The 15,980-nt window shown below is 40.9% G+C and overlaps 1 protein-coding gene across 2 annotated transcripts; it reads right to left on the bottom strand.

Moving 5' to 3' along the window:
* Nucleotides 1-1,392: 1,392 nt before the first annotated feature.
* Nucleotides 1,393-10,720, bottom strand: CCT4 (chaperonin containing TCP1 subunit 4). 2 transcript variants are annotated; one of them, XM_067292711.1, is made up of 14 exons: nucleotides 10,398-10,718; nucleotides 9,564-9,616; nucleotides 9,180-9,269; nucleotides 8,132-8,240; nucleotides 6,226-6,368; nucleotides 5,249-5,370; nucleotides 5,028-5,160; nucleotides 4,496-4,635; nucleotides 4,105-4,201; nucleotides 3,670-3,780; nucleotides 3,290-3,420; nucleotides 2,934-3,168; nucleotides 1,900-2,013; nucleotides 1,393-1,568 (listed from the first exon to the last, which is right to left on the bottom strand). In XM_067292711.1, exons 1-14 carry the CDS (start codon nucleotides 10,513-10,515, stop codon nucleotides 1,554-1,556), a joined length of 1,611 nt encoding a protein of 536 aa, XP_067148812.1. In that variant the 5' UTR covers nucleotides 10,516-10,718; the 3' UTR covers nucleotides 1,393-1,553. The 2 variants fall into 2 exon arrangements, with proteins under 2 accessions (XP_067148812.1, XP_067148813.1); XM_067292712.1 differs by lacking the exon at nucleotides 1,900-2,013 and having other exon boundaries at nucleotides 10,398-10,720.
* Nucleotides 10,721-15,980: the final 5,260 nt, after the last annotated feature.

Here is a 15,980-nt window from a genome sequence, read left to right as displayed (position 1 = left end):
TCCTCAAAAGCTACACATCCAATTTTGATGGTAAATAAAAATGCAAGAAATAATTACAGGAAGAGAAATAATCTCTTGTTTAAACATAAAGAAGAATCTGATCATCTCAATATAGCAGTAGAGAGGATTAAAGCATTAATTCAGGCTTTCAGCCTAAGAACTAGAAACAAGTTGAAATATTTTCACTCTGAACTGAATGAATCCTGATGCAGCCAGGATTCTCCCATTAGCCAAAAAGGTAAAACCACTGCAGTCCAGTTCACCACCTTATTAGCAGCTCACCCCAATGAAGTGACCCTCGTCATCCTGCGCACGCAGTGCTAGCTAATGCACTGTCCAAGATGCAGCAAGACTAAGCTGCCTTTGCAAACAAGCGTATATGAGTTTCCTTCAGGTATTAATAGAATTTAGGATATATTCAATGAACTGCTTCATAAAATAGTATACTTTGTATTAGGATAAAACAGGGTAATTTATAATTTGACTCCCAGCCCATTTTGGGGAAACCAACTACTTGTTGCAGTGATCTTATAGAATCTTATCATTTACTATCATCACAGCTATTAGCCCTTTTCTTACAGAGTAACATCACCCTCACTTCTGGTTGTCAACCTCACTGACATCCAGTGTATGTGTGTGCAAGACCTCATTCCCACGGTTTTCCCAGATGGTCCTCTGAGTTGAGCAGGATGATGGAAGTGACCAAAAGAACAGTGAGGGTTAAATCTTCCAGCTATTTCAGCTGGAAAACTGGTTTTAAATAAAACCCTATTAATACAGACAAGCCCACTTGTAATAATACCAATTATTATCCCTGCTTTTTTAAACTAGATTTAGCTTTGAGATTTACTATTGTTTCTACACTTACTACCTCCTCTAGAACTTTATAGAGCTACATGGACTCTGGAAAGCATGTATGTGCCATGTTTAAGTGTGCAATGCTACTATTGCCCCAATGAGTTGTGCAAAATCACTTTCAGTCCTTCCCTAAGAACCAGATATAAGTCCAGAAACAGCCAGCCAATATGCAGACAGGACCTGGTCAGGATTTTACCTCCTTCAGTCATGCAGTAAAGTGCTAAGGAGACTGTTTTGTTGTTGCTGGGATTTCTTCAGTCTAGCTCTAGTCAAATTTAAGGTGAAAACACCATTCCATTACAGGTAACAGTTAGAGAAGCACTCTAAGTTACTGGGGTAGTGGAGAGCTAATTCAAGGGCATTTTCAGAATATATTATAAAAGCTAATTATTTACTGTTAAACTTTTCAGAGCTAAATCAGATCACGTAGCACAGAAAAAAGCTAATGTAACACTGAAAAAGGTATTCTTATTCCCAGCACTTTTAAAGGAGAGATTCAGGTAAGGACTACCATACTTATATTGATAAACAACATTTGCTTTTTGAAACCAGAGATTTTATTAAATTAATATGATAAAAGTACATAAGTGTTTGCAGACTTTAAGACGATTCACATAGGCGTTTTTGGTGAGGAAACCATATTCCAAACTACAGGGAAGGTACTCTAGGGCACAGTCCCGTTTCCTTTATTTGTCTTACCGAGTGTTCACCTGCAAAGAAGAATTTACAACATCAGGCATAAGAAGTCCACAGAGTACAAAACAATTACTTCTACTCCTCTGTTTAAAGATCCTGTATTTTCTAGTCACATTATTAACTTCTTACTACAGTAAGGTACAGTATTTATAATACTAACAGAAATCTGACTTACTTTTAATTACTATTCTACAATTACCATCAGCAGTTACTAGAAAGTCGAAGGGTCAAGTAGCATTTAAATTGAGACTACAGAATGAAACATTTTGAAATACAGCAAGTTTGATGACGGTAATTATTCTGGTGCTTGTGTAAAAAGCAGAATGTGATGCAAACATTACTCACCACATCATCAATCTTAAGAATACTGCGCACAGTTTCTGTTGCAAGAGTCAGCGCACTCACAGACACTAGCAGCGGCTGGACTACCAACTCCTCCAAGATGTTGGAGATCCCACCCTACAAGAACAAGTAACTAACTTAGTGAGCATGAGACTACCGTCAGTTTTAACAAGTTATCTTTTAACAGAACTTTGGAAAGGACATTCAACTTCAATCATCAACTAGCTTGTACTCTATTCAGTTCTCAACAGGAATATTATTGCACATGTCCACTCAAACTTAGCCAAGAGAATGACAAATATAGCTATGCTACCTTAAACATGGTGAAGATATCCAAGCAAGAAGCTAGCCCACTGTGCTAACAAGGCATTAAAGATTAACGCAAAATGAACAAAGAAACCTGCCTTATCTAAATTTGTTAAGGAATGCATTCTAAACTCATTTAAGAATAAATTATTTAAGGAGCTGTTATCTAGTTCTGACAGCTGTAAAGATTATTAATTCTAAATTTCAAAAGTATTCCTTCTTACTCTATTCAGCCTGTGCCAGGGAAGCTATTTAAGCTCAGGTATTTTTAGGCTGCAATTCCAGCACTGAGACTACTTGTTCTTACCTCTGTGGACAAACTCCGTGTTTTACAATGAAAATATTTCACAAGACTGTTCTTTGTGAGTGAAGTATCCCCCCTCATACACCAGAACTAAGTTTCTGAAAGACTTTTTTGTGACACCCAGAATTGTTTCTAGAAGTTGACTGCAGGATACTTCTGTTCCAATAATGGTTCTGTAGTGACAAGTGACAAGTGTCTTGTTCTATGTGCATGGCATTTAAGTATATGCTATTATCAATACCCAAGATAAGCTGTAAAGCCTCAAAGAGCAAGCTACAAGCTGTCCTAACACTATAATTTTAGGGAGAATACAGCCATGAGACGCAAGTTAGGCCTTTCCTTATTTCAGCCATAATGTTTAGCATTTTCCCTTTAAGGTACCCAATTTAAAACAAAACAATCCTGTGCATGTATGGTTTCTTATTACCTTTCTGACATTAATGCCAGCTGTTTTCTCTCCTTGAGCATGTCTGTTTCTCAGCTCTGTTACTGTTGAGATAGGATTGAGGCCTGCATTTTCAGCCAGTGTAGATGGTATGACCTCCAGTGCATCTCCATATGCACGGACACAGTACGAGTCCATACCGCTCAAAGTGCGAGCATACTCATTCAAGCGCAGTGCTAACTCTATCTCTGGTGCTCCACCACCTGCAATTAAAGCTCTGAGAACAGAGATTTTAAAAATAAATAAATAAAATTCAAACCTCATTTTAAGTGCATAAGTAGTTAACTTGCTGTGTTATTAGAACACTCAGTCACTATCTGACAAAACTAAGAAGTTACCTTTTCTTAACTAAGCATCTTATGACACACAGCGCATCATGAATTGAACGCTCAGCTTCTTCTAGAACAAGTTTGTTGGATCCACGTACCACAATCGTTACAGTTTTTCCAGGGTTTGTACAGCCTGTAATCTAAAACAAAGACAAAAAAATGGACTAAAACAACATTCTGGACAAAGACTTCAGTTAGTATCTTCAACTTTTGTAATAGTACTGAGGTCTGCTAAGCAAACCCACTAAGCTTGCAAAGTCAGTGGCTAGCTAGGGATTAGAAGTAGGTGCTTTAATGTTTGCTATTACTGAAATTATTGTGCTTAAGTTAGTAGTTAATATTAAAGAACTGGCAAATGTTAAAAAGGTATTAACACGTCACTCACTCACCTTTATTAGCTTCCCAGAACTGTTCAAGTTAACCTCTTCTGCCAGCTCAGCAGACCCCAGCATATCAGCAGTAAACTGGTCTATGTGAGCAACAGGCTTAGTTCCAATTGTCTGGAGGGGAAAAAAAAGTAAGAAAAGTCAGAATCTGAACCGCAGATTCAGCAAGCATACTGCGTAACGTACTTCTGCGTATTACAGTAAAACGCAGGTGGACTGCAGCTTTTACATCCACTTCTAATCCTTCTACAAATTTGACTGCTCAACAGACCAAGAATGTCTTTCAGGGAAATGCCTTGTTTGCTCTTACATTACATTCAGAACATTGCAGTTTGTTGGCTTGAAACCCGTGAAAGGGTCATAATAAATTGGCATTGGCTGGGTACTTAATTTAAACATGGCTATTACTCAAATAGCCACTTACATAACTCACTTTACCTTGCATATAAATTCAATGTCTTCTCTTTCAATGTCTTTAACCACCATGATCTTCATTTTGCTCAGAAAATGTAGAGCTAGGTCACTAAGAGCATCCCTAAAAACAAGAAGGAAGTAGTCAGTGCACAGTATTCTTGTAAATTTGGGTTATACTAGCCAGTTGCTTGGCTCTTACCAGCAGCGCTCAAGCCCTATGAAGTAGGGATATTATTAAATCCAGAATATGTAGAATGTCAGTACATACTAAAGTATGGCGACTCTTTTAAAGCCAGTCTGACACACTGGGCCCCGGTGTCAGTGTTAATACTTGGCTTCAGTTTTCCAGGTATTCAAATCAATCCCATTTGTTCTCCAACAAACACAATAGGTTAGGAATCAGTAGTTAACATACCGCAGAATAGACTTCTGAATCAGCAGCACATTGCATCCAGCCTTCTTAATTTGCTTAACTAAGTTTAGAATATAGGCTCTCTCTTCACGCAGTACTCTGTCCATTTGAGCATAATCAGAAACAACAATTTGGTTGTCCATCTATTAAAAAGAGGAAAAAACCCAAGTATTATGAAGAAGTGCTGACTTTAAAAGCAAGAGTCAAGATGTTCTACATTCTAAAGCTTTAGGAGCCTGGGATTCAAGGCAAACAGACACGAACAGATTAGAGTGAAAAGAAGACTTATTAGAGGTTTAAATGACGAGAAATACCAGACTTCTGAACTATTTCCTTTCTAATACCGACTATGAGTTGTTTATGTTTAAGGATTACGAGTATCTAACCATTTCCCAGCACATTAAGCTAGCAGACCTTCATCACAGCTGTGGAATAGAGCTGACATCACAACATTGTAAGAAGATGCATTTTCATTCCATTTACATCTCTCAAGTACTACAGCAAAAGATTTCACTGTAGTAATATTTTAACTTACATCTGTCTTTGGAGCAGACAAGCAGAACTGAATTAGGCCAATTTTGGCTTTTTCCACTCTAGTTACACCAGTATTTGCCACCTTCTGAGTCAGGACTAATCCTTCAACCAGTTCACAGTCGTCAATTGTTCCTCTGGAAACAAGAACAATTCATGAATCTGTGAAATTTGCTTCCCAAAATACATAAGTCAAAAATCTTCTAGTTACGAACTGTTTCTTACCCCAACTTCTTAACAATTTTAATATCTCTGAGGTCCACACTACTAGCTGTAGATGGGTCAATCACCTTCATCACTGCATCCACACTCATTGGAGAAAGTAAACTAGAATACTGACACACAACCTAAGGGATATAATAAGGAAAAGAATCAATAGTGTGAGACATTTACCAGTGATAAAAGCTGGCTAGTAATTTCAAAATGGTATTGTCATTGTATTTTACACATCTTCATTTGACCTTTGAATTTTAAAACAAAGTTCGTTTTCCCTCCCTGTCAGCCAGCTGGATGTCTTACTGCAGTTTAAGTGCTATGCAATTTCAAAAAAACAGCTATTTTGTTGTGAAAAACCCGTGCTTCAGGAATTACTTGAAGAAATGTGAATTTCTCCTTCTTAAACTCTTAAAATAAGCCTTTAGAGAGCTTCCCAGATTATTCTGTTGGAAAGGGACTAACACACTTTACAAGTGACTCTACAATGCAAAGGAATATAGCAGGGAAGAGATGTCATTATTCCCGTTTTGTAACTATTGGACCTCTAGGGAAAACAAGGAACTCTGAAATCCATCTGTTTCAGGAAAAGAGTTCTTGCAGGCAACTCAACTCCAGATTTTGATGCTGTTTTAGAAGTTTCTGGCACATGAATAAGAATTGCCTACATGAGGAGTTATCACATGCTCTCAGGAAACTGCTGGATTTTTCTGTTACTGTTCTCAGTTTAAGCTTACCTATTTATTTTATGCTTACAGTTAACATGTAAGATCACTAAAAATTTTGACTGAAATTCAGTTTGTATGCTTCAAATTAATCTCAATCAACCATAGCTTTTAAAATAAGTCAGTCTAATCTAACAGAAAGTAGCATGGTCTCAAAAACAACTAGATTTGTGACAACTCTAAGTAAGTGAATAGTAGCATTAGCTAGGAAAAACTGAAAGGCTCAGCTAGTCTGAAGGCAGGAAGTTTAAGTATCAGCCCCACCTTTGAATTCAGTGAAGTAGTTGCACTATTTAGCAAGGTTTCTCTGTCACTCAATTCAACTGGTTGTGCCATGTTGGTCAATACTTCAATACCTTTTTCCAAAGCTTTCTGGAATGACTCTGAAATAATGGTGGGGTGAATTCCTGTGAATTGTACAATACGTAGTTAGAAGGTCATGCTTTCAAACCAAAGCCTTTTTCCCCCCGCCTTCTTTCTTTCCATTTTAAGATTAATTTAGAGAGACTCTGACGTCAGAATAAATCAAAGCCATTTCAGCAAAATGCATTCTTCGCGAGCAGGTGACTTCCCCTTATTCCTTTCTGCTGTTAAAACTGAGGAAAAAAACCCTACAGTGTTGCTAATTCTTTGTTCTCATGGACATTCCAGATAGATGCGTTCTCAGAATTTTCCTTGACATTCTTAAAGCTGCAGCTATTCAGGTCATACCTGTGAGGAGCCTGACAGTGATTTCATTTCAGATTTCTGAAGAGCGGTTTCCCACTGCTGCTTATGGAAGTTCCCAAATTTCTCTACAGTGCTTGATACCCTTTATCTTTTCAAAACAGGCAGCTTACTGGAAACCATTAAACAGGCATCTTCTAACCACCTTTCAGGGATACCAGGCTGCTGGTCCTAACCATGGTAGCTGCTTCTGGTAGCATTGCTGGGTAAGACTGTTTCTGGCTGTCAGGAACACGTAAAGAGAATGCACAAGTACCACCAGTACTGGGAGAGGAAGTCAATACAGGCAAATATTTGGTAAGAGCCAGAAAGGGGACAACAAGCAAAATGGTGTACATCAAAATGAGACTACGGTAAGTAAATAGCTACAAAGTCCAGGTCTGAGACACAAAAGGACTCTGTAGGTCCAGTCATCCTTACTCTATTTCCAGTGTACACAGAAGCCTAATGATACCAAGCCAGACAGGTCAGACAGCTGAAGAAGCTCCTGAACTGGATGGAAGCAGATTGTAAGAGAAAACTGAGGAGAGGAGGTATCAGTAATTCTTTACAGACTCAGTCAGTACTGGGCTCCCCAAAAAAGAAAGCCGGGCAAAGTTTTAACACAACTACATCTCCCTAAAAGGTGAAGAACAATCATCTACTTTTTTCATCATCCGCACCTTCACCCAAAGTTATGTCAGATAAGTCGACATATCGCTTTAAAAGTGTAAGTTGGGTTACTATTTAATGGCTTTACATACATATGGCATTTAGATGTGCAGGACCTGTGCGCTTCTTTCTGCATCATTTCTTGACCAGAAAGCCTAACATCTAAAATTCTGAAAGGATAATTTCTACTTCACAAAAGCTAGTAGGGGTTTTCATGATAGAGGTAAGTTCTTCCCTTCTTAAAAAAAAAGCGCCAATACATAGAGCAACAATTATAACCATCCCTTCTAATTTCCATATGTATCACAGGTCGTTTCTGGTGATCTCTGAGCTAACGGAGCACAGACTACAGTAACTTTTGCTTCCAAAGTTCATGTTTTTTCCTGGCTGGACTTTCTGAAGGACCCTATTCTGTAAGTGATAAATTTGCTGAAAGTAGAGTAACTGTAGAGTCACCAGCTCCAAGTTTCATTTATACTTTCTTGTGATACATCTGTGCCCATGACAGAAATAAGTATGATGCAGGTGAGTTTTTACAAGGCAATATTCACCACATCTCCTAGACACTATTTCCTGTATCAAAAACAAAGCTTTCACAACTCAGAATACAAAGCTAAACAGTGAGATTTTTTTATTGAACTGGGACGTTGGTGAAATCTGGATATGAAGACCTGAGTTACTTTCCATGTTTAAATTGGTAACAGTTACTTTAAACTTCATTAAACATGTGCAACCAAATATAGGATGTAACTACCTCTAGTCATGTTTTTATTCAAGAAAAAAATATATATACCTTTTTGAAGAAGTCTGGAACAGGCATCCAAAAGAGCTCCAGCAATGACAACAACAGAAGTAGTGCCATCACCAGCTTCAATATCTTGTGCTTTTGACAGCTCTACCAACTAAACAAGAAATTATAACCTAAGTTTATAATGCTACTTAATACAAACACTGGCAATTACTGAGAAAATCATTCAAGAACGCAGTGCTACTGAAATCAACCTTACTATCAGGACCAATCCTGCCTTTCCTGATTTGAAATTTGTACCTTTTGCAACTCACTTATCACACTTGCATAAATGTTTGGCTGAAGTACAACTGATGTAAATCAAATCACCTACAGAAGTCAAGCAGCTTCTCTCCCAAGCTTAGAACTGATCACACCTACTGAACAGGTCCAGCTTTTCCCTTAGGAGGATCACAGGCATCTCATTTCCATCTCCAACCACAATTCAAGACTAGGAGGCCTACATTTAAGCTCTCAGAAGGCCAGGCTGGTGTTTCCTGCACGTGTTCACTCAAGTACACACGGTTAGACGCAAACTGGCTACAAGGCTAAACAGTTGTGAAAGACTCTTCCTCCTCACCCCCCAAGTTCAGGTCCAATTAATATCCATATTAATTATCCTTATTATTGAGCATGGCTGGGGTGGTGGGGGCTGGAACACAGAAGAAAACACAAAGCAAAGGATTGCTTTAGAAGCAGGGATACAGGTTCTTTCCTAGAATCACCCAACCATGATGTAATTCATTCTCTTCAAATCTTTTGCATTCTGCTGGTTTGGGACATCACTAACTTTTCTTTCTTGGCTGAGAGAAGGCTGATAGGGCTAGATTCTTTTATGTCTTAAAACACATCCAGAAGAGATTATGTATACAGAACACAGGATAACAAATCCGGTCTTGGAACTCTGAGCAGACCTTATAATCAAAGTACGCAGTCTTGAAGTATGCTAAGCAAAATCTCTTGCTCAAAATCACATGAAATGTTTCTAATGCTTTCTGTCCTGGAAACAACGCTCTAACATGCAGCACTGTCCAAGCTATAGAAAAATATTTACCATCTTGGCTGCAGGATGCAGAACCTGCATTTGTTTCAGAATAGTAGCACCATCATTAGTGATTGTCACATCTCCTTTAGCATCCTGAATCTAGGAAGGAGGAAGAAAACACAGTCCTGATTAGTAATTGCAAATCTCAAAGCTGATTTGATGCTAAGTGTAAAGCATTTTCCTGTCAACATTATTTTGGAAACTCGGATGTGCATTTACTTTACATTTTAGGTCCTTTATGGAAGTGAGATTTGGTCACAAAAACCAAAAGTATTCTATTTTTCGTGCTTAGGAATGAAGTTCAAAGCAAAAGAGTTGTCTTATGCAAAACACATTCACATTACAGTATCTCCAGTAAGTTTAAGATCTTTAAAGTTTCAGCATAAGGCTTACCATTTTATCCATTCCCTTTGGTCCAAGGCTTGTTCTAATTGCATCAGCGACAGCTAGAAGAAAAGAAATACATTTGCAAATTGATCTAAAAAACTACAAGCCCTCCATCATTCTAAACGCTTCTTCCATAGAGAAAGTTCCCCAGTATTACACAGCTCGAAAATGATTCTGCCAGCATTAAGTCATCCTCAATAACAACAAAATTATACAGAATGTTGTAACTTCAGGATCGATTTCCATAACTGGAATTTTAAATCAATTAACATCTGACCACTTGATTAGAACCATTTTAAAATTGAGTTGAAATGCTATGTGCCAAGTAACCTGACCAGGGTTTGCATCAAATGCCAAATTTAGCTTCCCCCAACAAGCACTTGTCCTACCACCACGAGCCTGTTACCATTAAAAACCACCATAAGCATACCTGTACTAATGCAAAACGGAGCATGCAACATACAGGGAGACAAGGGAAACGGCTATGAGCACCTGAATTTTGGGAAGGGACCACGGCAATCCGCATGCAACTGTCAAGCTTCAACACTGAAAACAACAGAAGGGTGCTGCCCTCCCCACGCTGCCCCTCTCTCCTCCCCCCCACCCGAAAGGGCGGACGAAAAAGGACGCGTCTCCCCCGGGATCGGGTCCTCCTCATGAATGGGGAGGCAGCAAGCCCGCTCCGCCTTCCCCCCGCAAGGCCGGGGCGAAGAGAGCCAAGCAGGCCCTGCCGGCGATGGGGGAGGAAGGGGGAGGCGGCGGCGGGTCGGGCCCAGGCTCGCCGCGGCCCAAAGGGCGCGGAGCCCTCCCGGCGCCGCGCCGCCACCCGCCGCGCCGCACCTTTGCCGGCGGAGATGTTGCTGAAGCGGATCTGGGAGGGCTTGTCCCGGTCCTGGTAGGTGCCCTTGGCCCGGTTCCCGGCGCCGCCGTGGGCTTTGGGCCCCGCGTTCTCCGGCATCCTCGCCTGCCGCCGCTGCACACGGACACGGACACGGAGGGGCCCCGCGGCAACGGCCGCCGCTGGACACGAGCAGAGCCCGCGGTGCCGGCAGCCCCGGCGGCGATGGACGCGGATGGGCCCCGCACTACCAGCAGCCCCGCCGGGAACCTTCCAGAACGCGCTGCGACCGCCGCGCCCGGGTCCTTGCGGCCGGCGCGCGGCGTGACGTCACGCAGGGGCTGCCGCCTCCGCGCCTGCGCCGCGCAGGAGGGAAGCCCACGCCTGCCGGCGAGCGGCTCGGACACCTAAGGGGGCAGCACCAGCGGCTGAGGCGGCTTTTCTAGAAGGCGCCGCGCGGGCAGTTTCCCGCCCAGCGGAGCTGCGCCGCGCACGCGCTGCCTCGGCGGGGGGCGGAGGGGGAGCGCGGGAGCGCGAGCGCGGGCCACGTGGTGCCGCTGCGCCAATGGCGCAGCTCCGCCCGCCGCCCCGCCCGAACGGCCGCCGTTGGCGGGCAGCCTCGGGGGCAGCGTGAGGCGGCGTAACGGGTGCTGGCGGCCCTGGTTTGGCGCGTGAATTGAGAAATAAAGAGCCATGTGGGTTTTATGCACTAAGAACCTAGCGAAAGGGGTTCTGCGGGCAACGCGGCGTGAGCTCAGGCTGTGAAGGGCGGGTTATGTCACCGCTTGGCCAGAGGCTCACGCCAGGGACCTGGAAGAAGCTACTGAGGGAGAAACTGGGCAGGGCCCCCTCGAGAAGTATTCAATGCACTGGGCATCCTTGTGAAGAACAAAAGCGATTAAAAAATGTCAGACTCTACCTCTCAGAGAGTGAGTTCTGTTTCTCTCGTATTTTAGTAGAGCTCAGTGAATCAAGCGAGCAACGTTGCCCCGGTTTTACTGCTTTGATTGGTCAGGCTACCATTTTCCAGAATGGTGAATGATAAATGCAGCATTGTTTAAACATTTTTCTTGAAGGAAGTGCATTTATAGAGACTCCAGCAGTTTCCTGGGTTCCTTCATTTAGAAGAACCAGAAATTTGGCCTAGGTGGAAGGAGCAGTTCAATTCCATCAGACAAGACCTCCTGGGTACTGCTTTTGTGCTGTTCATTTTGAATGTTAATTTGCCTAATAAAAACGATTGCAAGAAGCATACCACGTCCCAATATTTCCCAGTATTGTCCATTTACAGCTGTTTGACCACAGCAGGTTGTATGAAACTTGGAGAATATCACTGATGCTTTTATTGTTGGAAGGGGTCCCAGCAGCACTTCTGTTTTCGGAGGGAGCCCATTCCCTTAGAAAATCTGGGGTTACAAGTAGAAATTATTTTCCTAGCACTATGACTGCTAACTCATCAGATTGGTCTTGCTTGGCACTGTACAGGTTTTGTGAAATTCGCAAGTGCAGCTATATTAGAAACATTTGCTAATATATTTTTGTTTAAAAAAATTTTTCTCTGACAGGCAGCCTTTCCAAAGCCACTGATTTCAGTGCTATATGATAAGCCAATAGCCACCGATGTTAGTGTAGCTGTAGCTTACTTTCTTTTGTGATCTGTCCCACTATTTCATGGGTCCAGCCTTTGGCTTTTATTGGACTTGGGATGGCATCTTGCAGTTTCTTTCCTGCTGAGAAGAAGACCTGCTATGCTCTGCTAGCTGTTTTGATTAGATTTTGAGCACCTTTGTTTTCCCTTTTGCAGAACTTGTTACCCCAAGAGACTGACCACCATCCTCCTTAAAGAGCAGCAAAAAGGATTTTAAGCAGCAGCTTTATCACAAGTGAAATTAGACTTGAATTACAGGAAAGAACAAAAACAATGTATGTTTTTCCGTCACACCCTGATCATCCTATGTGTCTGAGGGACTCTATCTCAGCTTGTATCATCACCCTAAAAAGGTATGCTTTATATCAGTAAAAATCATTAGAGTTAGAAGATAGCTTATACTTAACTGTTAAGTTGGTCTTGCCTCAACTACTATCTAGGTATAAGAAGCATTTGTGCTCTTGTCTTTCTCAGGAATTCTGAATATATATTTGGAATTATTTTCTCCATCTTGAGCAGAATATAAACTTAATAAGGTTTGAATGCAAAGCACATACTTGAATCCGCAAAGTGAATTAATTTTAGACTGTGTTCAAAATAAGAAACAAATGTGTGTATGTTTACTAATGATTTCTGAGGAGGAAATGAAAGATACATCTGGAAATGTTTATAGGAAAACAACCTGCAGTCACTGAATGACCCAGTGTATTATTATTAGTGTTATAGCAGCTCAAAAGAGCTTTGGCTGAAATGAGAATGCTCAAGTAACGTCTTAAAATGTGGAATTTTTATGGCATATCTCTACCAGACTGGCTGCGAGGAGTTAGGATTTATAGTGTGGCAGCGCCAATAAAGTGCTCGTATGTAGAGAAATGTATCCCCGCACCAGTGAAGTGCTCGTAATGTGGACAGTGCGTTGTAAAAACAGGCAAGGGACATGAGCTTCGCTCGTCAAACTTGCTTTCCTTTTCCAAGTATCTACATCTATATCAGGAGCTCGCTGCACGTGAAACCTGTTATCATGGTGAGCAATTTTCTAGTGCTAACAACAGTTTTTTATGTTTATAAATGCAAACATTTTGACAGTTCTGTCATCATCAAAAAATATGAAAAAAGGCTCCACAGTCGCATTACTTTATCATCCCTCTTAACCATTTTTAACAGTTGCTTTTGATTTTTTTTCTCACTTACTCCATGTTGCACGTGTCGGTTTATTTTTTGTGCTGTGTTCTTGGCAATTCCTGCCAACATAAAGATAACAGCAAGTATGCTCCGTCTCCAGCAGATATGCTGAACTGTTTATAAAGGCAGCAACCTCCTGGTTTCCCTGGTCATACTGAGGGGATTTATGCGCCAGTGTAATGAGAATGAATGTTCTTTGTCTGTCAGAGACAATATGTAAAGACAAGATTTTGGAAGTGAATAGTTTTTGCTTTTTTCTGTTCCATTTTCAACAGGCAGATGAGTTGTAAGTTTATGAGCTGATGCATACATCCAGGCTAAGAGCCATGGCTTGGGGACCTTTTCTAGTAACAGTTTAAACCTGGATTTTTATTTAAAAAATGATCAAAAGCACATCCTAAATGACCAAGACCATTGGGCTCTCTAACCCTATTCTTAGAATACATTAAGCATTGATGGCAACAATATTAAATCCTGGATGTTTAACACTAATGTAATGTTAAAGCTAGAATCTGTGCTGTTTGTTACTCGGTGAAGAGTCCAGTTTTTTAAAGACCTGTTATAGTATACTTAGAGTTTCTGTAGCTGGCCACCTCCTTGTAGCGCTGTGGCCTCACATTTGGGATCTTTTAGAGTTTGTTGTGGTACTGTAGGAGGTTCTTAGTTTCTCCTGCGTATAAAGGGCAGCATAGCTATATTTAAGGGTACTGTATTCATTTTGGGAGTGGCAGATATTGCTTCTCCAGTGCTAGATTGGGATTTGGGTTTGGTTATGCCACAGTGTGTTCCAATGAACCTGGTTTGCTGGCAGAAAAAATACCTAGTTTTGAAGATAGAGTTTGTGCTATTACCATCAGTGAGTATATGCTGCTCAGTGCTGGGCCTGGCAGAGGTTGCTATTCCAGTATGAGATTTGCGCTAGGGTTAGCAGCAAGGTTGGGGTTTTTCTGGATTTTGAAGGAAATAATGGTTAGAACTGATGTTGTAAGAGCCTCCTTGTTATACATAGCTCTGTGTTTGGCAAAAACAGCCTCTCTGGTGTTAAGAATAATTTGGGAACAGGGTTTGTTCCATTACTGGGTGGAGAGCCTGGATTTTTAATAGGTATATGACAAGTTACTGAGCTAAGTTTAGGGCTGCTATGGTTAGTGGCTACCTTACTAATAATTTTGGTCTGGCAGGGTTGATCTTTTAGGGCTGACGCTGGGTTTCAGGGCAGAGTTAGGATGAAGGCTTTTGTAAGTGTTAGCCTGTGAGATTAGGTTTGTGCTGGATTTAAAAGGAGCTGTCTGGCTAGTTTAAAGGTTGTTGTCATCCACTGTCTCCTTTATGTGCCTAATTCTGTCTACTGGAAATTCCTTCCCTAGCGTTTGATTTGGTCTTAGGTCATTGCAGGGTTTAAGGTGTCATGGTGGGCTATGACACAGAGTGTGTTTTGCATTGTATTTTATTATTGTTTTGTCTGCTAGTTTTAATTTAGTTAAGGGTAATTCTACCTCTTACATACCTGCTAATGTCCATCAGTGCAAAGTTTCTGTGGTTTTCAAAGCTGTATTTTGCTCAGGCAGAGGCAATGGACAATATTAGCATTTTTTTTTGACCAGCTACTCTACTGCTTGTGATTCTGGGCAGTTCACTTCACTTGTCTGTCTCTTGATTTTCTTGCCCAACTATTTCAAGTCTGGTGTAGTTAGCTAATAAAACCTTTTACTACCTGTTTGTGCAGTGTCCCATAAAATTGAATCCTAATGTCAGGTAAACTTTGCTAATTCTACTGCAGTATGATTGATAACCTTCACAGCACAAATAACATCAGTGAATTGTATAGGTGTGATTAGGACAAAATGTGGGTTCTAGAAATATTTTAATTTCTGTTCTTTTTACAAGGTGAAAAATACCTGCGACATATATCTTTGCTACTTAACTATGCTGCTTTATATCAGGTTGGGTATGAACTTTAATCTCCCATAGAGTCTTTTTTCTTTTTTCCTGAAGATAACTTGTCTAGAATTCTCAGGGGAGTAGTAATGACAGTATAATGAATTATTACCAAAGAGAGGGGGACATCATTTAACCTAATGGCTGTAAGTTTAAGTACCATTATTTAATCGTTTTCTGACAAAAGTGAGTAGTTTCTAAACATTTAATAAATTTAATGACAATGTCTTCTGTAAATACTCCCCAGCACAAAATATTTTGCACAGCAAGTAGATTATATTTATCCAAAGAATAATAAAGTCGGTACCTAGTGCTTATTGTAGAAATGGAAATGTGATTTTTCTTCTGACCTGAGTTTCTCCCTGGGGTTGTAGCTGTTGGTGTCTCGGTGCTTTCCTTGGTACCGTGGTTAAACCGCTCCAGGTGGAGCTGCCAGCCCTTTGGTCTGGCTTTATGGCAGCTATAGCTGCATCTGTGCTGCCACCTAGTGCAGAAGACGTTGAACAAATGATACAGATTTTTAGGGATTTTTCTGTGATTCTTTTCTTGGTTTTCTTTTGTTTTTCTTTATTTCTCTCCTGTTCCAAGTGTATCCAAGGTCCTGCATATTGCGTACACTTTTTGTCCCTTTTCTGACAATCCCTCCATTTTCTGTTAGTCTTTTCTGAGGCCTTTTTTCTCCCTTATTTTCCTTAAAAAAAAAAAATCTCTGAGAGCCATGGTAAGCAGATGAAAAGGGTATTCACCCATTAAAGGAGACTGCAAAAATGAGGACATATACTGTGGTAGTGTGTTGGAAAATACACAAAGTGACATG

The sequence above is a fragment of the Apteryx mantelli genome, chromosome 3 (genome assembly GCF_036417845.1).
Source record: "Apteryx mantelli isolate bAptMan1 chromosome 3, bAptMan1.hap1, whole genome shotgun sequence".
In the NCBI taxonomy this organism is placed as follows: Eukaryota; Metazoa; Chordata; class Aves; order Apterygiformes; family Apterygidae; genus Apteryx; species Apteryx mantelli.
This window is presented reverse-complemented; position numbering and strand designations above follow the sequence as displayed.

What these genes read in the sequence shown, in the direction of transcription:
- CCT4 (XM_067292711.1), bottom strand. Translation starts at nt 10,515, where the DNA reads ATGCCGGAGAACGCGGGGCCCAAAGCCCACGGCGGCGCCGGGAACCGG. An exon ending in TGTCTGCTCCAAAGACAGAT is followed by an intron (nt 4,636 to 5,027) that starts GTAAGTTAAAAT and finishes TCTTTTTAATAG; the next exon opens with ATGGACAACCAAATTGTTGT. An exon ending in AGATGCTTAGTTAAGAAAAG is followed by an intron (nt 3,169 to 3,289) that starts GTAACTTCTTAG and finishes CTCTGTTCTCAG; the next exon opens with AGCTTTAATTGCAGGTGGTG.